General features: G+C 32.8%; 1 protein-coding gene across 1 annotated transcript in view; it reads right to left on the bottom strand.

Moving 5' to 3' along the window:
- Nucleotides 1–1,972: 1,972 nt before the first annotated feature.
- LOC143233231 (uncharacterized) overlaps nucleotides 1,973–26,109 on the bottom strand; it is a 106,839-nt gene continuing 82,702 nt past the window's right edge. Inside the window, exons 4-9 of the mRNA XM_076469226.1 lie at nucleotides 20,464–22,093; nucleotides 12,390–12,650; nucleotides 11,766–12,056; nucleotides 9,096–9,207; nucleotides 4,261–4,360; nucleotides 1,973–3,075 (exon numbers count right to left, since the gene is read on the bottom strand). Coding sequence (XP_076325341.1) covers nucleotides 2,967–3,075; nucleotides 4,261–4,360; nucleotides 9,096–9,207; nucleotides 11,766–12,056; nucleotides 12,390–12,650; nucleotides 20,464–22,093 — 2,503 coding nt within the window. The 3' untranslated portion in view covers nucleotides 1,973–2,966. The remainder of the gene's footprint in view (nucleotides 3,076–4,260; nucleotides 4,361–9,095; nucleotides 9,208–11,765; nucleotides 12,057–12,389; nucleotides 12,651–20,463; nucleotides 22,094–26,109) is intronic.

Below are 26,109 nucleotides of genomic sequence, written 5' to 3'. Positions count from 1 at the left end.
ATTGGTTAAGTACTATTAACTGAAACTGTAATTTCAATTGTAACAAACTTCTGTAAAAAACGTTCAAATTAATCTATACCACATATCTCGTTTTCAACAGTTTCTAATGTACTTACGCGTTAGTTTCCAAGATGTTGAGTCGTCAACGTTCATTAGAGAACTTGACAACTATAAAATAAAATGTAACCAGTGAGATTCCAGTTTATCCGACCATCCGACTGGATAATCGCCTTAGCTTTCAGCAACTTCTAATTCTTATTTATCATGTTGCTAGTGGCACCACAGGGTAAACCATTTTCATTCCAATGATTTTTTATTCAGAGGTCTTTCTTTCTTTACTTTTGCAGATAGTTCATTTCTTCACATTATTTTTGGAAATTGCTACTATCTTAAGCATTCTTCTGTATAAGTTTTCCTCTTCCTTGAAAGACACCGAAGGCTCTCTTTTTCAAAATGTCTTGTAGTTTGGTTTTGAATCGTTTAACAGCCCTGCTCTATGAACATACTTTTGTAGTTCGAGAAATAATATAAAAACTCTAGCCTTCAGTCAACTCTGAGTGTGTTGCTCTGCTAATTGTCGAGAATTTGTAAGTAGCCAGTTGCATATGTAGATAGATGCTAACACGTCATCCGTGTAACCTCGGCTATCATCACTGCATTACAGTTCGTATACAGCGCGATTATTACTCTATATATTGCTCTCAAAAAGTATATGAGATCATCAAGTGGATATATTGACGGAGACTGATATTAGTAAAAAAACTCTTATAACATCAGTATACATTTTCTGATCGCATTTGTAAATGTAAATAAAAGACAAACAAGTATAGAATACAAACATATATTATCTAATGGATAAACAGCAAAGGATTAAAGAAAATTTATTAAATCATAATTATAAAAGCATACCCATAACGCCATTCTGTTCTTTGTTTAGATACCACCATATATTTAAATTTAATTGTATATTTTTGTCATTAACGCTTATGATTATTGGTTAATCATTATAAAGATATGTAGTGAATCCTAAATACAATCAAAACATATACACATTGCTTTGTAACAAAGTATTAAGAAAAAGCACTTTATTTTTAAAGATATGCTGAAACAGGGGTTTTGCACGTGCAAGATTTTATATATTCATTTGAGTGCGTTTTTATTTTCTGAAACAACTTCAGCCATAAGGTGTTGGACCTTCACAAGATATTTAGCACCTGTTAGAACCTGCCATTCTTCTGTCTTCCTACATCTGCTTCATGTTTATGAGGTAATTGTTAACATTGTTAAGCAGCAAACCTTCATTACGTTTTATTGGCTTAAACCAAAGGAAGTGCTCTATTGCTCTCATTAAACACTTTAATATTGCAACAAGTGTATTACACTGCACAACAAAGTTTTTGTTTCTTAAACACTGTTGGGTATTCCTTATAGATTTTTGGCTGCTAATCACGAAAATAACATACAAATTTGCCCATCACGTACCGTTTTATCGAAATCTTGGTTTCACCAGGACATTGCTACAATGGAAAAACGATATCAGGGCAACTGGAATCAGTTAATGCTTGCTGACTACTGTTAGACACTGCAACGTGATGCACCAGACATTGAATACAAACGAAAATCAGGAGCAAAACACTTTTAATTATGTTGAACTTAATAGCGTATTAGAAACATAAACGCAATTAAATACGTTAGTGCCGGTAAATAGTTAACTGTGTATTTCTCAGAGTTTCTACGTGATGAAACAAAACCAAAACTATATTTGTGTACACCCACCAGGTACCTGTCACAATCAGCAAAAACTTTTCAGGAAGCAAAACTTTTCAAACAAATTGTTGTGCAGTGTAATTAATACTATGTTTTTATCGTATATTATGTCAATGAATTGTAAGCTATATAATACGGTATTTGCAATACGCTCAAATTTTATTACTTAATAAAACGGGACAAATAATTCTTTGTTTACGTTGAATATCTCTGTGTTCTGTAATAATATGAATTTAATTAGTATTATATACTATTTAGTTTATTATATTTTATATACGAGTGTTGAAAGAATAAATTTCAAATATTTTTTTTCACAATTTCATTCAAAAAGCGTAAGTTTTTGTTTTGCAAAAAAAAGGAATATTTCAACATCAGAATTGAAGTGACAACATGCAGTCAGTGAAACCTTATATTACATCAAAATAAGAAATACAATAAACATATTATTGTCACTTTGTTTCACACAGAGCATATCGCCTATTTTAGTGCTAATTTACAAGTATTGTTAAATTGTGACTATTATACTTATTCACTTTAAATTTTTTATCTAATGGACAACAAGTTACCCATTTACATCAGGAACCATAGTGATAACTTGATTGAACTGTCTTAGGTAGGGTTTTAAGCCGATTTAGTCTGTTTTTACAATGAAATATTTCACTCAATACCATTTTGTCTTATATCAAAATATACTAAAATTAACATTAATTTTTATCTTTGTCTGGAAGTTTTCTTGAGTGATAGTGGACAATATAACGTACGTTAGTAGTTATAACTATTAGTGTTATTACGCACTTCGTCATAGCACTTATCCAATCATACTGTATATTTTTATTATGACATTATATTTAAATAAATGATGCCACAAAACAGTTGTGTTTTAATGATTCGATTCACTAGTTTTAATCCTATTTGCTTGTCTTTTCTATAATATGTAAATAATATAGATTTTCTTGATGTCCCAATTTAATTTCGATCAGTAACTTCACATGATGTAGATAAGAGTAACAAGTATAACTGATATTTGTATACATCTAGTATAACTGAAGGTTGTAAAATAAATCGCGTTCAAAACAAAACAATAAATTACAAGAGCGGCATCAAACATGGTGAAAAACAACCATTATTTATGTGATAGACATAATTTGGTTGAGAATATAAATAACAAGATATGTTAGGTTCTCTCCGTCCTAATCAGATCATTTTGTTGTAAGTTTCATTTGTTTAGAGTGCAGGGTTGTTTGTCCACTTTGAAGTGCTTCATGTTTCGAAGCCTCAGCAAAAGTAGAGCAACAGCTGTTGATGACACTAATATTAAAAAGAAACTTGGTTTCTTATATTCATAGTGAGACCTTCAAACTACGAATAAGCGTAATCCAAACACCTTTAAAAATATTGTGGTTACTCACACTATTTATTACCACTTTCAACATATTTTAATTGACTAACATATGAATATATAAATATATTAGTTTGTTATAATTCAAAAACAAATTAAAGAAAAAACTCTGCATCAACCGAAAAGCTCCCAGGATGCAAGCTAAAATATGGGATTATAAAATGTATCCTAGGTTTTGGAAGTGACTGGAGAAGTAGGACCCACACTGTGGTGGATATACACCATCTACTAGTCTTAACTTCCATTGACCAGTCTCACATAAGAAGTAAAGAGTAAAAATAGATATAAAATTAGAAATAGAAATTAGGAGAGCGAGATGTGGGCGCTCAAGCTCACAACGTCCCACATCTATATCAACCTTCATTACCTGCAGACAGTTGTGGGAAGACGACTGCTCTCCCAAGTAAATAATTAATTAAAATAAAAATTAATAATAAGGAAATAAGGTACTACTATTTGTGGGTAAGTAAGATGAAAACTTACCTCTTGATGTTAGCATTATATACATATATTTATATAACACAGTTATAACACTTTTTATACTATTAATATTGTCATTTTATTATTTTAAAATTATTACAATTTAACATTAAAGGTATTATATAATGTGTTGTAAGTTGTTAGTTAATTCAGTAAGACTGTACACACCATCATAAAAAACAATCAACTATGAACTTTTATTTAATTACTTATTATGCTAACATTTATGTTGAAACAACGAGAAGTTAGTGCGCATTCATGTTAAATATAGAATATTTGTGGAATAGTTATTTACAATATCCCTTATTTGTAACGGTTTTGGGTAAAAAATTTAAAGAAAAATTTATTTGTATATAGCATGAAAATATATGAGAGAATTTCGATTAATCTGAAAAAAATACCTATCTTATTTATCTTTGTAGTTTCCTTTCAGTGTCCTTAATTTTCTATATAAAATATATATCAATGATGTATTAGTAAATTATACTTTTTGGTGATGATGATTCGCACTCCCAAATTTTTGAACTAGTTGCGTTAACACAATTATTCACATAAAAGGCAGACTAAGAGTATATTTTTCTTTTGAATAATAACATAATGCAGTCAATACTTACTAGTATCTTGTAAGATCCTCAATGTCAACCAACATAGCATCCTGTTCCATGTGGAGACTGTCTCTTTCCAGAAGTAATTCGACCAATTCTTCATTTAAATCTGGAAATAAAAAATAAATATTCTATAAAGTATTAGTGGTAAATGCTGCTGGTAAAAGGACTGGTAAATTTTGCAGTTAAATAATGTACCTTTAAAACGTATGACAGGGTAACTGGAAGTTTATCTCCTCGAATGTTCTAAATCTCTAGTACATCGAAGGTCTTGAAAAAATGAATTAAAACACAATGCAAATTATGTTTCATATTCAAAGGTTAATATTTACTTAGAATTATGGGATCTAAATCCAAATAAAACTATGGAGGATCAATGGCCAAATATTTTGTTTTATAAATATGATTTTAAAGAAAAAACAACTTCATTAAAATCGACTTTGTAATAATAACAGTGTTCATAGGATGTTGTAGAAAACAAAATCTAAAATAGGGTGACGCATAAACGGAGCTTAAAAGTTTTACACAGAAATATACAATACTTACGAACAATCATGGAAAACCAAATATTAATTTTATAGGTTTATGAAATGCAATTATTATTTCTAATCACCTATTATATTTTTTACACAATATACTATCTTTGCTATAAAAAATGTATTCAACCAAGACTGGAGGGCTTAATCATATATATAACTAAAAGGTGTACGAATACCACTCTATATAATAATCTTAAGCTACTTCAAAAGCAAAAATCTTCTTACCTTAAGAGTGATAGTATTAAAATTTTTTCAAAAGAATATTAAAATACTTATAATTTACTACTTGGTCTTCTAAATTACACACTTTCTTTTTTTACAAATAACTTAAATACATCCGTGATGACGAGAAAACCCACTTGTAGAGAAAAATATATATGTAGAAACGGATGGTATGGTTAGAGAAAGCACTAAGTAGAGTTCGCTCCTTTACATGTTTACTTATCGGTGTTATTATTAAGATATGTAATTTAAATACATATCTTAATGATAAAACCGATAAGTAAACATGTTTGTGTGCTGGTCAAATTGGAGAGAAAAACACACAGAAAGAGTACGAAATAATGGGTTAAAACATAGTCCAATAACATTTTGTTTCTTAATAAACTTTTAAAGCTTTATTGAGTTTAAATTATTTTCAACGAATTATTAATGCAATGATATTCAAAAGTTTTTAAGTAGTTATGGTATAAGATTTGTTATCCAATGTTTTATAATGAAACCTTATTTTACACCTTGAAAGAAAACAGTCATAGCGAAGATGTTTGCATATTTTGTAGCAAGTAAGATCGTTATTATTAAGATGGAATACAAATATTCTTAGAAATGTCAAACTGAGAAACGCATGTCATATTCAAAATCTACATATGTAATTTCTGTAATGAAATCGGTTCTTTAGACATCATGAACGATTTATTAGAAAAGTAAGCACTTTTATCAGACACCTGAAAGATTCAACGTTTCACAACAAAACCGAAACATGTGACAAAATATTACAAACAACGTTTGTAACCTTACACCAGTTAATATTAAACAATCTGTACTTGCTAGTCTTCCTCTTCTTCAAATAATCTCTGTAGGGCGACGTGGCTGCCAATGAGATTATTTATCTAATCAACCGTATTTTTATCCCTGCCGTTTACTGAAATGAGATGCAATTCAGCTATAATAGCTGGACAGGGTCGTGGTTAGTAAATTTCCGGCTCAGTTTTGCCCAGCACTTATCAATGGGATTTCAAGTTGAAGATTTTGGTGGCAATCTTGTGACGTCCTCCTGGTCGAGATAATCCTCTACAATACGCGCACTATGGCAGTGGCATTGTCAAACCATTTCCCAGCACGGAAATGTTGTCTCCATGTGATGTCTGGAGGAAACGCCACTGACGTTTCCCTGAAGAGCAGTTTTTTTCTACTACTGCGAGTAGCTGTTCAAACATGAACTGCTCTTCCATCCGTGTATTCCTTGTGGAAAAGACAGACTTCTCTCATTTGTTCTCCTGGCAAACGTCGAATGCGAATTCAACCAAGCTGGAAACAGGATTATTATGAAAAGATGACATGTTGCCAGGGTCCTAACTGTAAGTTGACATGCTGTCTTGTCTAGATCCCACCGTGACAGCGGAGAATTCTGGTTAATATCAGTTTTGCAAATAGGCCTTGTAAAATCACCTTAGTTAGTCAATCTCCTATTCACTGTATAACCTGTAATGAATATGTCCATGCAACACCTATCGTAAGATTTTATAAGACATCTTTCGACTTAGACATATTAACTTGATCAAACCTCAGCCATCTCTGGCAGTATTTTTCAGCATGTATCAATAGACTTTCCTAAAACAACGTTTCTTGTTATCTGATTATGTTGTAGGATTCTGGATAAAGTACACTGGGGGTACCCTATTATTCTAGCAATATTCGTTTTCTTCGAACAAATGCTCAAAATAACTTAAGCAAACCACAATAACAAGTCATACACCTTTGTCCGATTACACACTACATCTGTTACTATTTACGCATTTAATCAATAGCTACTCCATGCATCTAGACAATAACATTAATATAAAACAGTATAGAAACACTTCAGCTAAGACTGCACAAAATATCAGCTTCAACCAAACTACTAAAGATTATATGAATTCTCATAGCCTAGATGATCAAATCCGCAATTTACTAAATTTCTTCAGAAAACAATAACACAAATACAGCTAGAGACTGGCATAGAATTTAACAAATAATATGTATTTGATTCAATTAAGTGATCTGTATTTACTGATGCCTATTGGATATTGATATATATACTAACAAACTGGTCAAACTTTCACACTTAATTCTGATCGGTAATATCGTGTGAATATAAATGAATGAAAATATAATAAAATCTAAAATATATAATAACTACATTGCCTCTCTCAGGCTGTTAATAAAGTCACATATGCAGATAAAAGTTATGTTGCATTCACTTATTAAACTTTATTATCCGACCATTACCCATGCCATAAACCAAAGCTAAACTTTGGTAATCTGAGAACAAACACAGAATTCCTTTTAATGAGAGAATTATTTAGCTCTACAGGAGAACCACTGGGGCATTTTTTCTGCTCTATCAATTGTGAATAAAAATTATAGACACTAGTGTTAAGGCCTGTTGAAGAAAGATGATAATGAATGAAAACAAGAAATATCGGTTTTCAACTTTGGGACGTTCTGGACAGCTGAGAATTGGCATATACACTGGAGATAAAGAACTATACCAGATAACTCTTCATATCTAGCTTCAAATGGCTGAGAAGTTTGTTTGTTTGTTTCTGAATTTCGCGCAAAGTTACTTGAGGGCTATCTGCGCTAGCTATTCCTAATTTAGCAGTGTAAGACTAGAGAGAAGGCAGCTTGTCATCACCACCCACCGCCAACTCTTGGGCTACTCTTTTACCAACGAATAGTGGGATTGACCGTAACATTATAACGCCCCCACGGCTGAAAGGGCGAGCATGTTTTGCCCGATGGGGATACGAACCCGCGACCCTCAGATTACGAGTAGAGTGCCTTAACCACCTGGCCATGCCGGGCCCCGTTCGTAAGGATAGTTGGCAAAAAAAATCACTCGGATCTGAATTTTCCAATGAATTTATCATTCTTATATTCTATCTACATCTCTCATAGAAAGTAAGAACAATAAATAAAAACTGTATGAAGCACACTTGTTTGTTTGATGTAAAACATATAACCATATTTTCAAGTGATAATTTATAGAAACTAACATTAAAATCGGGAAATTAATTAAACCTAATTCGTGGCAGATATATTATTTAACTACATCATAACATACTGTAAACATCTTAATTTGACTAATTTTGGTATCATGGTTTTAAGTAGAATCATACTACTGCATTAATTCATACCAAGTTTCGCAAAGTTTAATGTTTCTGGTCCATAATACCATATATGATAGAAATCAGTAACCTTTTTTACGAGAAATTGGAAGGTTAAAAATATTTTGTTAAAAAGTGTCTGCATTTGTTGGCGTTATATACTTTCACACAAATCCACAAACGTAAAAGCAGAAGCGAAAGAAGTACTTACGAGGAATCCAGAATGCCCCCCAGTGACACAGTGGTATGTCTGCGGACTTACACGCTAAAAACCGGGTTTCGATATCCGTGGTGGACAGAGCACAGATAAGCCCTTGTATTGCTTTGTGTTTAATTCAAAAAAAAAAAACGGAATCCAGAAATACATTTTGTGACTGACAACAGATAACCTTCACCATATTTTAAAAAATGAAAGAATCACATATCGATCTAATATTATTACATTAAATACTGACCCAGCATGGCCAGGTGGGTTAAGACGTTCGACTCGTAAACTGGGGGTCGCGGGTTCAAATCCCCGTCGCACAAAACTACTGAAATAGTCGTAATATTATATCACGTGCATAAGCAATAGTTTGTTTTTAAGTATAAAGCTATGTAATGAACTGTCTGTGCTTTGACAAACCTCATTATGGAAGTGCAGCTTTTAGCATATAAACCTTCAGACTTACCACTAAGCCACTGGAAACCCATAAGCAGTATAGTGACTGCTAGATCCTCCTACCACATAGTTTTAAGCAATATTATTCTCATATATACATAACTCTTTTGTTAACTGTATTTCGGACGAACATGTGCATTCTGAATAAGAGAAAAATCACGTTATTTTGTTTATTTCCACCTATAATACCATAATACTAAAAAAATATTGTTCTGGCAATTTCGTTTTGTTTAATTAAAAGTAGGCAAAATATACCCTAAGAACTGGTGAACTTACTTTCAATTTGTCTGTAAATGCCACTGACGATCATTTGTAGCTGACCAAGATTCATATCCGATAACGAATACTTGCTGATCTTGTATCGTCGATCGTCTAAAGGAAATCCAACCTAAAGCAGTAAAAGTTCACGAAGTTGTAAAACATATGTAATTATGTACGTATAAGGAAACATTTATCTTACTATAGGTGGTAGTACCATAGGTATTTATATTAATAACACTATATGTTCATTATAACAGGATAGAATCATCATAATTATTATACACTGTTCATGTAAGTCAAAACATAAGAAATCCAAGTTAAAAATATTAAATTATCCAAAGGGTGTCTTCTAAAATTCAATTGACATGTCTTATAATTAGAAATTACCCTCAGAGTAGCTATATATGGAGGATAGTTAGTTACACTGAGAATAACAAAATATATGGGATATTCATATTAAGAGTAACGAAATATATACACTGCTGGCCAAAATCTTAAGGCCAATGAACATAAAGAAAAAATATGCATGTTGCGTTGTTAGATTCAACCAGTCATTTAAGTAGAGCTTCGAAATATGAAAATAAGAAAAGGGAAAATAAAAGTAAAAAAAAAAATTAGCATTTAATACAGAAAATGTGAACACTGTGAAATTAGTCTAAATACTAGCTGGTCAAAAGTTTAAGACCATAACAAAAACAAGTCCTTAACAGGGTAGGAGATGCTCAACAAGAGATCTCAGTAGTGAGTTGCACGGCCGTCATTGCGAATAATTGCAAGCATTCACTTTGGTATGGTCAATATAAGCGTTTGCAGAAGGCTGGCTGGAATGTTGTACCAAGTGGTGAAGATGGCTTCACGAAGATCATGCACTGTTTGGAATTGACGTCCATTTCTATAGACTTCCCTTGCCCTCCACCCCCAAACATTTTGAATGGGGGTTAGTTCAGGCGATCACGCTGGATGGTCCAAAAGTATCACGTTATTCATCATGAAAAAGTTCTTTGCCCTGCGGGCATGTTGGATTGCAGCGTTGTCCTGATGAAAGATCCAGTCATTTCCACACAAGCGAAGGTCTTCAGTCAATAAGGATGTTCTCTCCAACATGCCAATGTAGCCAGCTGCTGTTTGACGCCCCTTTTTTAGCCTAAAGCTTCATTGTTCCATGGAAGGAGAAAGCACACAGATCATGATGGAACCTCCTCCACTGTGTCGTGTAGAAAATGTCTCCAGTGGGATATCCTTATCGTGCCAATAACTTTGGAATCCATCTAGACCATCCAGGTTAAATGTTTTCTCAACAGAGTACAAAACCTTCTTTCACTTTTCTACGTTCCATATTTGGTGCTTCTCAACAAAGTTTAATCGAACTGTTTTGTGGTGTGGAAGGAGGCGTGGCCTTTGAAGACGTTTACGGCTTTAAAAGCCTTTCTCTCGTAGATGCCGTCTTATTGTTCTTCAGCTGCATTCTGCGTCCGTGAGGGCCTTAATCTCGTTCGACGATCGGCTGCCAGACAACTCGCCGAATGCTCCTGCTCAACGCCGGCGAAATTTTCTTGAGTCGACCACTTGAAATTCTCGTTCCGTATCTCTCAGGGTCTTTTGAGGAACTTGCAAAAGCAGTTTTACTACGCCCAATCTCACCAGCGATGTCACGTTGAGAGAGACCTTGCTTTTGCAGCTCGACAATTCTGCCACGTTCAAACTCTGTCAACTTTTTAGCCTTTGTCATGTTTTAACCCAATGTAACAGTGGGAGATGTTGACAACGCTAATGCTTGAACACAAATGACTAAATTTCGTGACGTGTTTACCGATTAATGCTTTGCTTCAGTATGGTCTTAAAATTTTGACCAGCTAGTATTTAGACTAATTTCATAGTGTTCACATTTTCCCTATTAAATGCTAAAATGTTTTTTATTTTCATTTTCCCTTTTCTTATTTTCATATTTCGAAGTTCTACTCAAACAAGTGGTTGAGTCTAACAACGCAAAATGGATATTATTTCTTTATGTTCATTGGGCTTACGATTTTGGCCAGCAGTGTATATAACGGATAGGGATCGTAAGAGTAGGCCTGATACAGCTAGATGGTTAGGGCGCTCGACTTCAAATCTGAGGGTCGTGGGTTCGAATCTTAGTCATATCAAACATTCTCACCCTCGCACCAATAAGGGTAGGATATAATGTGACAGTAAATCCTACTATTCGTGGATAAACGAGTAGACCAAAAGTTGATGGTGAGTGGTTCCATTTAGTTTTATACTATTAAATTAGGGACGAGATAGAGCAGATAGCCCTCGTGTAGCTTTGCGTGAAATTCTAAACAAACTCATTACAAACAGTAACGATATATTGTGATAATAACATGAGAATATCGATGTATAAAGGATAGTTACACTCAAATCACGATATAATAGGGATAGTTATGGTAAGAGATATGTTGGGAATACTTACGCTAAGAGTAACAACATACTGGGGCTAGTTAAAATAAACTCAAAGGTTAAAGTTACGTGTTTAGCTCTTCGTAGCATGATGGTAAAACGTAATATATATAAAAATAATCTAAATAAATCATTAAATTATAAAAATAGTACATCAAATTGTATTCTTTTTTACTTAAATCTATCTATGGTGTTGAAATATTTGATTTTTTATGATAGCTAACAGTTTGCTTTTAAAACACCTACAACTCCTCGGATGGTACACATTTTTGTTCTTTGCCTTTCCACTTCAATTTGCATCTTGGCCATTTTCTTTGCTTGGGCTAGAGCCAGTCTGGCTTCTGCTTGTAGACGTACATGTTTTGTCATCAAGTCTTCACTCGTATTTTTTTTCTTCTTCTTCTCTCCAAAAGTTTCGTGATTAGAGATAAAGCACCAAGTTTTTGGCCGAGTAAACGATAAAGAGGGTTTTTCTTTTTTCACATCAACCAGTTGTTTTTCTTTCAAATATCGATCAAAGAATTTTTCTATCTGATTCTGAATAATGCATGAAAAAAACAGCAACAAGTGACAATAGAAAATACAAAAAAAAACACTTCCAAGAAATAATATAACTACTCAATCAACTTTCTGAAATATATGTTTATTATTTCTATTGTGATATTTGTACAATAATCTTTCACTTTAAAAATTATTCGTTCAAAGTATTTTCTGTACATTTATGAACAAGATATCATACCTCTTTACAAACATAATTGCTATCTTGAACTTTTGGTATACAATAAATTTGGTAAAACAATAACAACATTAATTCTTATTCAAGTTTTTGTTCGTTATAAGTATTTGCAGCATATCGTAACTAATACTAACTTTGTTCATAGAATAAAGATCTTTTCTGTCATCCAAAATAGACTTATTTCTTGAATCAATTTGTCTTTTTTCATCATGATACCTCAAACTCTCGTAATCGTTATTATAGTGACATCCTTGGCCTTCCCAATCACTAGCCATCTCGTTCATAAAACATATTTGTAGATTCATGCCATGTTGAAGTCTTCTGGTAAGGTTGGACCTTTCCATCTCAGAATCCATGGTCAATCTACAGTAGACCTTTTCCAGTTCTGGGAGACGCTATATAAATCATTCATTCTTAATCAATGAAACTATTTATTGATATAATCGTAATATGATCATGATAATACGTTAAACTGCAGTTCATAGAAATGCATTACCACAAGTCTGCAATAAGAAATACATTTTTATGAAGCAAATTCAGTCTAGCGGAAAAAACTTTTATTACAAAATCAGCTAAAATAAAAGGATGTAACTACTTGTGTGGATATGTGTTGAGCAAGTTTCATTATTCCAGTATAAGCAAGTGTATCATAATGATTCTGGAAAGGTAATACAGTCTCAGTGTAGATATTGCAAAGCAGGGTTTGAATCCGTCCGTTTTTATTTTAACTTGTAGTCTTAGGCAGAAGTAATTTCCAAGAAATGACCCACGACACCATATCCAAGTGACTTTCGTCTCGTAAGCTTACTTAACTGCATTGATAAACTTCTGGATAATAATATCAAACGTAATAACCCTATTTCAACTATTCGAAACAAGGCCTGTAATATAGTCAAACGGTGAATCACTCACGTTAAGTGAAAACAAAATTTATTCTTTTAATTTTGACCATACCACAGTCGCTGTTTTTTGTTTACATCTAAAATATTTTGAGTCTGTCTAGCATGACGGAAATAAACATAAGCTCATAACTTACAACATTCCACCCATGGTTTTACAGTGGGTGTTCACTTTTCTTACTAAGCACACAGAGTTTGTCAGCATTCTGTCAACACCTCATTTAACACTAGTACTCCACAAGGATCAGTACTAAGCCCTTTACTTTACATGTATTAACGATCCACAATTTCATTTTCTATATATATTTATATGTGCTTACGATGTAGCGGTATGGAGCAAATCTCTTAACCCCGTGTTATAAAGTCCAACTAAACTGCACTCACACCTGTGATTTACACTAACAATATCAAGTTTCTTGGTATTACTTTAATAAGTCCACCTGTAATTCATACTTCAGTAAAATCCTATAAAAATGCACTGGACAAATAGGACATCATGTTTATGGCTGTAAAACTTCGAATCTATTACTTATATAAATATGCAATTGGCATGAGCCTACTAATGTAATACGTCTGTGTGAAAGATGTTTGATAACACCTTCAGTAAACTACAAATACATCTAATCTGTGTATCACCTCCCAACTTGCTACATAGAGTTTCGATTAGCTCAATAGTTAAGATTGGTTAAATTTACCTCTAGATTCTATCGAAAATGATAAAACAAAATAACTCTCTGAATACAGTTTTCTACCATAATATTTACAACTTTCCTCATGGCAAGATATACCTTTCCTTTGCATTTTATAAGTAACAGTTAGCATCTAATCATTATTATGTATTGTGGCAACTGTTCTAATTTGTCTCTTTATTTCACGTGTTTCCTCTTTAGTTAAATTCATTTTTTTTATATTTTGTCTCTTAAATAACGTATAGTTTTGGTTTTTCTTCTCTTAGCTCTATTTTGCGGTTCTAATTTGGGAACTGGAGAGGTGGTTATTGCGGCGCCCGTTCAGGGAAACTGAGTTTTGGTGGAGTGCTACAGTTTCACCATAAGTCAAATTTGTTGGCATTGGATTTGCTGATCACTGCCACCAACAGTGGAATGACATACAACACCTTCATCACCGACGTCATCTCCTGGCTGCCTGTTTTGCATGTTTAAACATTATTAGGTACAGGAATAAGCTTATGTACGTGCAGTAGATATGTTTGCATTTATAGATGTGTGTGTGTGTGTGTGGATGCAGTATGTTTTGTTTTTCGCCCGTTGCTAAAACCATGTATAATGAACGGGTTAAAAGTAAATTATTAATTTTCGAAACAGTCCAGTAATAAAACTCTACGAGAGTTCACTACAATAACGAACTCCTTACACTGAGACCTTAAATCAAATCTTGGGTGTCGTAGATTTGTTTCCCTTCTCTATCAGTTAAAAATTAAGGTTTACTACACATGGACTATCTGTGATAACAGATAATAACACAGAACGAAAATCCATCATCGCAAATAAAATATTGCTCGGCGAAAGACAAGTATTAAAAACTCAAATAATGAAACTGTGATTTAAATTAAAAAGCAAAGAGAAAGATTAAGAAGGAATTGTTTGTTTGTTTTTTGCACAAAGCTACTTGAGGGCTATCTGTGCTAGCCGTCCCTAATTTAGGAGTGTAAGACTAGAGGGAATGCAGCTAGTCATCACCACCCACCACCAACTCTTGGGCTACTCTCTTACCAACGAATAGTGGGATTGACCGTCACATTATAACGCCTCCACGGCTGGGAGGGCGAGCACGTTTAGCGCGACGCGGGCGCGAACCCGCGACCGTCGGATGACGAGTCGCACGCCTTACGCGCTTGGCCATGCCGGGCCATTAAGAAGGAAAAAGAAACATATTGTCATTGATGCAAGGGTCACCGAAACCGGAGGATGATGGTAACCATTAAGACGTCGGAAATAATATTGCTACATAACGTGACATTAATAGTAATCTAGTAAAACCAAACGAAATATTTAACACCGTGATGTTGAAAGTAAACAACATTTGCATATGCTAATTTTACATTCATTGCAGAAGCGTAAGAAACTTTGAAGAAATACTAAGTAAATAAGCATGAGTCACTGAGATTTTTCTGAATATTTTGGTGGTGTTGTTTTTTCAAACATATCACCTGGGGAGAAACGTTCGGATATTTAACTGTTTTGTCTTTGAAACGGACTCTTACAATGAGCAGTTTTGGACATTTTGTCGTAATGTTTTCAGAATGTTTAATTTATTCGACGCGGCAAAGCAAATATGGAAGAATTGTTTTTCAGGTACCAACTTTTAGCTCATAGCTCCATCGTCTCTTGACTAATTTGTGATATAATTATAGTTTTGGACTCAGAAAATCAAACCTTTTCCATTGACATATATTATGACGATACCAAACATCTCATAAATCAAGTTACTCTAACCCTGTCTAAAGTAATGTCAATTTGAGGGTAGGCCGGTAAAGATACTGATGAGTAATATACTCAAACTGTACGCTCGTTGTTATTGTTGGCGCACAAAAAAGATAGCTAACAAAAAAATTCTCATGTATTAAGTTACTTTAATCCTCCCAAAATAATTTCAAGGACCGAGACTAATAAGGATTCCCTATTGTATTAGAACCAGTGGCGTATTTTCCGTTTACCAGTGGTAGACCAGCCTTAGAAGAATCCAAGAAATAGCGTTTTAGTTAATATAAAAATATTTGAGTCTTATCCATTATTAGCAGAAATATATAGCTACTGCAGTTTTGAAAAACTGTGTCGTCTCTGATGATTGGTACAGCAGAGACAATTCAGCCTATCAGGGTACGTTAGATATATTTTGATTACTGTTATACAAGTATATATATAAATAAATATATATATATGTGTGTGTGTGTGTGACAAATACACTATTAAATGTGTTTATTTTACTATTGACGTTTGTATAAGGTGCATTTATATTTAGGAATAAATGTAACGTATAATGTTAAATGTGTATTGCAAAATTCCCGCCTATTCACTAAAATTCTAGAAGTTTCCCGACTGTAAGAATCAGCGATATATATGTGCAAAAACACTAGCGTATGGTCAGTATTGTTGTGCAAGCTAAAATTCTTAGAAACTCACCTTACGTGCATAAAACGCAATTAACGCAACGCTTCCAGAGACAGTGTATATAAATTATTAGTTTGCTGCAGTTGGCAAGCAATAAACCTCGGAAACTATACCTGAGATTAAAGCTTATTAACCAGGAACTACAGATATTGACCAGGAACGATTATAGAATTCGTACTTTATAATCCGTTTAACTTCAGCGGATTAATATTAGACGTTAGTATTTTTAAGCATTCGTAACGGATTCACTATTACATATTTATTCTAATATTGATGTTTCTCTTAAAGTTATATTTGGAAATAAACGTAATTTATATCGGTAAATGTATACTGCGAAATGTTCGCTCATTCCCTAAATTCTCGAGGGTAAAAATCAATAATGCATTACGTGTGTACGTAAAATACCAGTATTGTTGCCTTAGCTGAAAACCCTACTCTCAAGCTTATAAAGATAACCAATGCAATACGGTGAGAGAAAATATATTGTTGTTGGTTTGTTACATTTAGTATACTATAAGTCTCGGAAGCTATAACTGTGATAAGCGCTTAATAATCGGGAGGCTGCAGATATTTAATCAGGAACATTTGTAGATTTTGAGCATTATTACCCGTTTTACTTCACAAAATTAATTTCGAAAATTAGTATTTCTTCGAATACATTAGATATTTTCAACAAAATGAAACTTTATTTTGCTTAATGAGAGCTAGCTAGCTAGCCATTAAGTGAAGTGTACTGATATCAACTGAAAATTCGTTCGCTCATCATGAACCGTCGATAAAATATTCAATTCCAGGCCAGATAAAAGAGTCAGTATTGTCTGTAAGTTTGCAAAACTTTTATATATAAATTATTATTTCTAATAACTATTTGTAATAACTGTTATTATAAATGGTGTTATTGTCAGTATACTTAAAGATATTTGTCTTAAAAAAGAAAACTGTGTGAATAAATTTTGTTGGTAAATATCATACATTTAATACACATCGATATTCAAGTAACTTTTAATTCAAATTTCTAGCTATCTGAAATCGTAATATATAACATAATAAATATGAAACTCGTCTGAGATAAACATATGTAACACATTACATACCTTCATCGGTAAAAATGTCGACTTGTTATCAGCGTATGATCAATTAAGAGCTTGTTAGCTCCCTGTTGAGAGAAATGTACCGATATTAACTCGAAATTAATTTACTCATCTTGAACCATTGATAGGATATCAAAGAAGTTACGGATCAGATATTAGACTCAATATTTCTCCAAGTTTGTAAAACTTTTGTATGTAAATCATTATTTGTATTAAGCGTTATTAAAAATTGTATTATTGTTTGCATATTAAAATAATTGTTTTAAGATAGAAAACTGTGTGTATTGTCAGTACACAAGATTGTCAATCTTGTTGACAAATGTCATAAATCTGATACATATCGACATTTAATTTTCAAATATCCTTTAACTCTAGTTATTTGAATTCGTAATGCATCTATGATAAATTGTAATACGTAAAAATATATATGTAAACACAATGTTTGTAAGTGTGATAAACCAAAGCCATTGGCCACGATATGCCACTGATTATAACCTGAAATGCTTCACATAGTTTATACATCAATGAACTTTTTTAGGGCAATGAAAAATATCGTTACGAAACACAGCGAACATTTGAGTTTTTTCAGGTATGACTAATCACATGATCAAAACATTGCGTTGCTTTAGAGAGACTGTGGGACATGGTATGCTGCACTATCAGGAAGGACTTCTAGCGAATCTGAGAACTATGTCTAGAGTACTTTTAAAATTGTTAAAAGGTATAGATTTTTCAATTTCAAATTAGATTAATTTAACATAAACAATTCATTCAGTCAGTCAGTAGCATGATTTTCGAAATTAGCATGAAGGCAACAATGTTTATTATCCACATGTCACGAGCTTGGGTGAACCAGCGTCCAAGATGTGCTTGAAGTGCTGGAGCGTGCGAGTTAATAATAGGTTTGTGTTGGAGTCCATTTGAAATTTGTAAAACATATCATCTTGTTTTGCACTGCTCATACAGACCTTAGTTACGTCATCTCTGTGGTTTAGGTATGCGAAATTAATGGGAAAAAAGCAAACTGAGTCAGTGTATAGTGAAATATGTTTATAGTTTACAAATTAAGAGACCTACAGAAATATTTATTTAACGTGATCAACAAGAAGAAACCGATAACAAAGAATAAAAAAACTGAAACTTGGTTTGGTAACAACAAGTTCACAGTGTACCCATAACATCTGAAAGAAAATATCAAAAAATAAAAAACAAAGATAACACGTTTATTCCAAGTATTAGAATATATATGTCGAATACAGGGTGTTCAGAAAGTCAATGTGCACTTATATATTTATTAACAGACATGTTTCAATATAGAATACGGGAGGTAAATATGAATGACAATTATAAACAATGTTGAAAGTGACCCTCATTGGCATCAACATAGGCCTGGATCCTTCTTATTTTGTTTCTAAACACCGCTATCAATTGCTGGCTTGAAATAGACTGAATAAAATATGATTACAAAACTGCACAGTGACTTTCCGAACAACCTGTATAAGACATAGAACTAGCAAAGTAAGCAAGTAAAAGCAATTGATAGATGGTAGTTTCAACCTGAACGTCTCTTTACAAGATGTTAAACCAAACAGACAGAATAGAAACACTTATGTTTCAGACTTAGCCATACATAATTTATAAATGTTACCTGTAGAGAGAAAAACCAGCGGCGACTATCTACGTGGTGACAGAATACCACAAGTGACTGTCATAGCTATAACATGGTCACATCTAAAAGTACCAGCTCAATCCTGTGACCTTCTGATATTGCTGCTACCTGAACTAAAATGGAATGATTTCTTCCATTTTTTGACAACAATAACAGATTTGGATTTGTTTCAAAATATTACTAAGAGAAGGAAACCTTCTGTTTTCATACGTAAAATATGACAGCGTATCGTATACACCATTACAGATTTTAATGGTCTGTCACTAAAGTACTGTTACGAAAAATACACTAAAGAAAACCACTCTAAGTAAAACCATACGAGATTAATGTTCTATCTAACTGTTTAGACATCGACAACAGCAATGATATATAAGGTGTAAACCAAGACAATCATTACACACGTGCTCAATACCCAAGTCACTCCGAAATCTATATTCTTCATTCTAAGCGAGAATGTTTTGATACGTAAACATTTCCTCTAACATTTATCATAATAAACACTTGTAAAAATTCGAAGAATCTGTACAAATAATTCACTGTGTATAGTTGTATTTATCATCTTTGTCACTAGGATCCGTTATTAACCTTAAATTGCACTGCACAACATTAATTAGGATGGTTGCACTCTATTAGGTCCTTCATTAGTTAGTTATGTGATTAATAGTAAACAACAGTACAAAATGCTTTAAGTTCTTTGATATAACCAATGCTAAGTCTGTCAAAGTAATTACAGATTGTATGTAGCTGTATATATGGTATAAAAGTAATCAAGGTCAAATAAAAATTTTATCTGGTTTTCAAATATACGAAATTATCTGTTAGTATTAGGTATAAAATACTTAAATGTATATACAATATTTTGATATTCAATAATGTGCGTTGTTTTGATATGACATTTTATTAATATTTGAAGTATTTTTATAATACAGTTCCAGTAATTGAAGGCATGAATTAAGAAACTTGTCAAATAACTCACATGGTGGAGGAGTAAGAAAATATGTTTTTGATGTATTTATTGAGTTACATAGAAAACTGTTGTTATTATTCCATGAAAACTTCGGGGTGCTTTCATATCATAAAAATCGTTTTTTGTTAAATCCTATTTCCAAAATATTATCAACTTTTGGAGTTGGATTTCAAAGTCACAAATGCCACTAATGTTTAACAAGGACAAAATTAATAGCTTCTTTAACAAATAGTGTATTAAAAGAAGGTCATATTTTGTTTCGGTATAAAAACACTACTGTAATGGGAGGTTATAATGGGCTTATTTTAACATGAAATTGATATTAGGGGTAAGAATAATAACATTCTTTTTTAAACAATATTAATTTCTTTATGACATTATAGGTCATAAAATAGAAAAAAATGTAACTTTTTAACCTATGAAAACTTTATTGATATAAAACAAAACTTACCTGTAAATACCAGTCTGTTAAATTACATTCTATTGTAAACTGATCGCTTACAGGTATGGCTGTTTCGATGTTACAAACATCAAAATTATTAAAAGTTTCTTTTGAGTGTGAGGGTTTCTCCTTGTTCGAAGTTGTTGCTGTAATATTGAATTCAGAAATCAATGGTTTAATGATATTTTCAGTCATATTTTTATGAATAACATTGTTAGTTATGATATTGTTATTTAAAGAAGAAGAAACGTTTACGTTATTGATGGCCCATTGATAAAGACAAGTTTCTATCCAGTATACAGACTTGTCCTGTTGGAAAATCGGTGCCACGAAACAGCTAGGTTTTTGTTGGTGCACGACTTGAATGGTAGTCGTTTTTAATGTGGAATGTTTGTTGCTTGTCTGGAAGTTTCCATGCGTTATATCACTCGTTAAATCAGAATATATAGTCTCCGAGCTCAGTGGCATATTTGTTGGCACCTCTTCAAGTGTAGTTCGCGAAGATTCTAAATTTGCTGCGGCGGATACACCATCAGCACATGACTCGCTAACCTCTTGGAGGCCGAAATGATCTGTTTGCTTACTTTTAACAGGAGGTTCAGAGGAGATTGACCTCATAGCAATGTCAACAGAAGATCTATCAGATAATTCTGGAGAGTGATTTGTCTTTTTTATTGGAGTAAAGAATTTAGTGTGGAGAACTGAAACTCTGTCCTTTTGGTCAATCAATTTGCATCTGGACCTCTCATATCGATCTAGATATTTCTTCATACCATATTTTCTCTTCAAACTTAGTTCAACCAGTTCTTTGGAAATGCTCATCGGAAAATCCATAGTCTTTAATAATGCTACTGTTTCGTGACAGTCCTCAATTGTAGACTGTTCGTTTTCACTAAGCCTTGTTACGTTTTCTTCCTCAGCATATTCTTCATTATAACGACAAATGTTAACGACACTTGACTTATAAATACCTTCGAAGTTCTTGATTAGGATATTTTTTAAGTTGGTGTTATCTTCTCTCTCCACAGAAGGACACAACTTACTGTCTTCATCACTAGAGGTTTTGTCTTTAGAACTTGAAAAGTATGTCTGATTATCAGGATATTCTATTTCCCCATATTTATTTTTTCTACCATTTGTAGCCAGTTGTTCCATTTGAAAGAACGTGAAATGTTCACTTATAGTGGTTTGCGTAGCTTCTTCTAAAATTATACTTGATGTTTCATTGATATTGCTATTGTAATTAGCAATGCTGAGGAAAAAGTTATTAAATACGTATCTGTTAACAAAGTCTATTAATTGTAGGGATACTAAATCAAACAAAGTATCAGATAATATAATTTTATGCAAGAGTAACCTTTTGTTGGTACGTCTTTTGTTATTCGCAGAACCGTTAATAAAATATTTTGCTACTGTTTTGTCAAGTTCTACATTGTTTTTCTTATTTTTCCATTTTAGAAGGAGCTTCTTTTCTGTATATTCTAAACCTGAAAGAATTGCATTTTTCGACAGATTCTCGAAATGTGTTAAGGACATTGATTCCTCAGTGCCATCTTCTAGTGAAGAGACTGATCTGGACTTGCAAGCTAAAGAATGGTTGTTTTTCTTAATATGATGAGCACTCCAATCTTGCTGTTTCCTGTAATGAAGAATATTATATAATTGTTGTCACTCAAGCGACACCTATTAAAGGTCTTATTTTAAGATTGATTTTTATTTTCTATCTCATTTTATTAAAGTGATATGCTAATCCACAGCAGCTAACAAAAGTTCTGTACCATCTAAAAAAATATTACTTTCTTCATGTTTTTGACACCTCCCTAATTTAGCAGTCGAACGCCTTAGTCCACCTGGATATAATGTGACGGTCAATCACACTATTCGTTGGTATAAGAGTAGCCCAAGAGTTGGCGGTGGGTGGTGATGACTAGCTGTCTTCCCTCTAGTCTTACACTGCTAAATTAGGGACGGCTAGCGCAGATAGCCTTCAAGATGCTTTGGGCGAAATTCAATCACCGCCGTGATTGACCATCACATTATAACGCCCCCACGGCTGGGAGGGCGAGCATGTTTGTCGCGACTCGGGCGCGATCCCGCGACCCTCAGATTACGAAGCGCACGCCTTAACGCGCTAGGCCATGTCAGGCCTAAGTCAGTTTAGGAGAATCAAACTAGTCATAAATACGTCTACTAAGTTAACAATGCAAAACCGTCTTTACACTAAAAGTATTATGATGATCAATAAATATAAAACAAGAAATAAACTTCAATATAATAAGTAGTATAACCAATGTTGTTAATGAAAGTACCAATAAATAAATAATATAGTACGCCTAATACAGGGAACATATTAACACTAATTACAGACTTCAACTACTGTAGTAAAAGAAAATTTGTTTGGAAAATGTAACCTCAGTATAAAAGGCCTGCTTTCTTCTTCAGTTCTCATGAGTACATTTGTATAACAACAAAAACTTATAAAGCCATTCTGTCTAACAACTAAAGCGAGTCCCAGATGTTTCAGTTTATGTTAATTTTTAAATTGTATCGAATTTACAGAAATAATTTTCACAAAGGGATAATATGAATATAAACAGCATGTTGAGTTCATTGGTGAAAATAGATTTTAATTATAATTAACGGAAGTTAAATCAAGAATAAAAACGTGGTGCACAACAACAAAATCTGGCTGCAAGCAAGTGCATTGTTTCAGATGTTATTCTGGTGCTTGGTTCTGTCTCTTAGAAGACACAGTTTGTTTGTTTCTCAATTATGAATATTCACAAAAATATATAGCCTTAATTTTGTTTGGAGAATATAGAATTATTGTATTGATTGGTTTATTTGTTTGGTTGTTTTTAATTTTGCGCAAAGCTACACGAAGGCTATCTTCGTTTAGCCGTTCCTAATATAGCAATGTAAGACCGGAGGGAAGGCAACTAGTCATTACCACCCACAGCCAGCTCTTGGGCTACTCTTTTATCAACGAATAGTGGGATTGATCGTCACATTATAACACTCTCCACAGCTGAAAGGGCGAGCATGTTTGGTGCGACAAAGATTCGAATCCGCGACCCTGAGATTACGAGTCGATTGCCTTATCCACCTGGCCATGCCGGGCCTTATTGTATTAGAAATGCCTAAATATCACGAAATATTGGATGTCACTGTTCTGGAGTAGTTTGAACATAAGAAACATTGTCATTTGGGGATCGCTACCGGATCTGAATTTTCACAGAAACTTTTCTTTGATAAAACAGATGTATGGTTAGAATATCTTATAAACTGAAAAACGTCTCCTTCAAACGCATTATTTTGTCATTATTCAGAATCTGTTATTTCAGAACTACTGAAGCCATTTTTAAAGTAAATAACTTTTCTCAAGTTAATTTAATCATTATACCAGTTTTCAATCTTACTACTTGCCAAAATCATTTTATATAATATGCTCATGAGTATTAGATAAGATTCAAAGTAACCTTATAACATTTATATTGAACACTTATTGTAAAAGAACACCGTATGCTACGTTATTAAGGTTAGGAAAGTAAATTCCAGATTTCTATTCTTTCTCCGTGTGTTATTGATTTATTCAACTTAGGTTTCTTTATTCCATTCGCACAGTTGTAAGAGCTACGAAACATATTTGAATTTGGAGGTAAGGAGACAACGACTACTAGGGCATCTTTATTGCTTCATTAACCGTCAGAATTAAACTGAAGGTATACACAATACTCATTTCTTTATTCAAAGAAATACTTTGATACCAGCTCAAAATTGGTAACACATTCCCCCAGTGCTCTGATTATGCTGCCTGTGTAGGCATACCTCTATTATGGAACTAAAATGTTAGTTTTTACCTGTTACATGTAGAGGTCTAATTTCAATAGCCAGTTTTAATTTATTGTTTTTCTGTTTGTGGAAGCGAAGAACTGTGGATCGTGAATTATACTTTAGATGAAAAGGTTTTAATTATTTATTTATTGTTAAACATATAGCTGCACATTGGGCTATCAATACTGTGCTCAACACCACTATAAAACCGGGCTTTTAGCGTTATAAGAAGCCAGTAGCTCAACGGTATGTCTGCGGACTTATAACGCTTAAAACCGGGTTTCGATACCCATAGTGGGCAGAGCACAGATAGCCCATTGAGCAGCTTTGTGCTTAATTCAAACAACAACAATATAAGAAGCCACACTTGCCGCTAAGCCACTGGGGACAGGTGTGAAAAGTTGCATCGCAAACACGCATTTTTTAAAATTAAAAAGTAAGTTTCATTCACTTTACACATAGGGTTTATAAATAGAAGTCTCACGTTCTTACTCTGAAAATTAATTTTTTTTAGTTAATTCCTTCAGACATTAGTTGTTTCAAAGATTTTATTTCGTTAATTAATAAGTTCTTCTTCAAATGAACTAATTAAAGTTCAGCATCTTCAGTTGTTTTCTGATATGTACATTATAAAAATAACGATAAGAAAGTTCAAAGCTTTAAGTAATGATCAGAAATAAAGTATGCTTTTTAACATTTTATAAATTTCTATGAATACTTTCGTTTCAGTATTTCTAGACGAAGGTGACTGAGTCACTACTTAGAATGTTTTCATACTAAGGAATGTTTTCAAATTATTTATATTCAAAACACTTACACGTTAATATTCTTATATAAAGTATTCAGGAATCTGGTAAATACTCAGATAATGTTTAAAATACTTTTCTTGTTCTTTTCCTTAGCATGGTTTCCTTAACAGAGATAACCTATTGTGCATATTTGTGCTTAAATACAAATAAACCTTAACATACACTATTTTATTATATAGACTATAAAAATGTCATGAACAATTCGACTGTTCATTACCAAAACCTAACTTTATTTAAGGAATTAAAGATTTATTACTTGTGATATTATGGCTTAAACACAAAGTAATCTATAATCATGTGAAAGACAATCCCTTTATAATTAAGATTATAAAGATTAGTAAGATTAGTATATAGAGTAAATTTTTTGCCATTGAGATGCAAATTCCCGAAGATTCTTGCGAAGGTTTTATTGTATGACAGAAATGTACTGAAAACTAACACACTTTAAAGAAAATTTTTGCCACCACATTCTACAATATCACTGTGGTATTTTTGCACAGTTAAATTTAAAACAATGTCTCATGTGCTTGATTGAGGACTTTGTCTATTTCATTTGGCCTATAATTAATTCATGTTTCAATACAATTATGAGTTTATGTGTACGATAAAACTGCCAGCTTTACACTGGATATGTAGAAATTTGGGATCCATTGCATATATGAGAAACTGCAATAATATATAATTGTAACACACCTGAACTCACCAACTTGTATCGAACAATTGTTAGGTTTGTAAATTGATACTAATAATTTTTTGAAGTAGCATAGTTACTCTGATTATAATACAAATAAAACTTTTATTGAATTTGTATATAAAAATATTATATTCCCTTAAATTTTAATCTTTATAGAACATTAACATGGCTGAAAGTAATTGTTTTAATTTTTTTTCTTATGTTACATTAATTTAGGTTGGATATTTACAGTTGTAATAACTCTTGCTTCTACATTGCAATTGTAGTTTTTTTTAGATATCCAATCATAACAATTATATCATGATAAACAACTATAGC

Source organism: Tachypleus tridentatus, chromosome 1 (genome assembly GCF_004210375.1).
Source record: "Tachypleus tridentatus isolate NWPU-2018 chromosome 1, ASM421037v1, whole genome shotgun sequence".
Lineage (NCBI taxonomy): Eukaryota > Metazoa > Arthropoda > Merostomata > Xiphosura > Limulidae > Tachypleus > Tachypleus tridentatus.
Note: the sequence above shows the minus strand (reverse complement) of the source record. Positions and strands in the feature narration are given on the sequence as shown.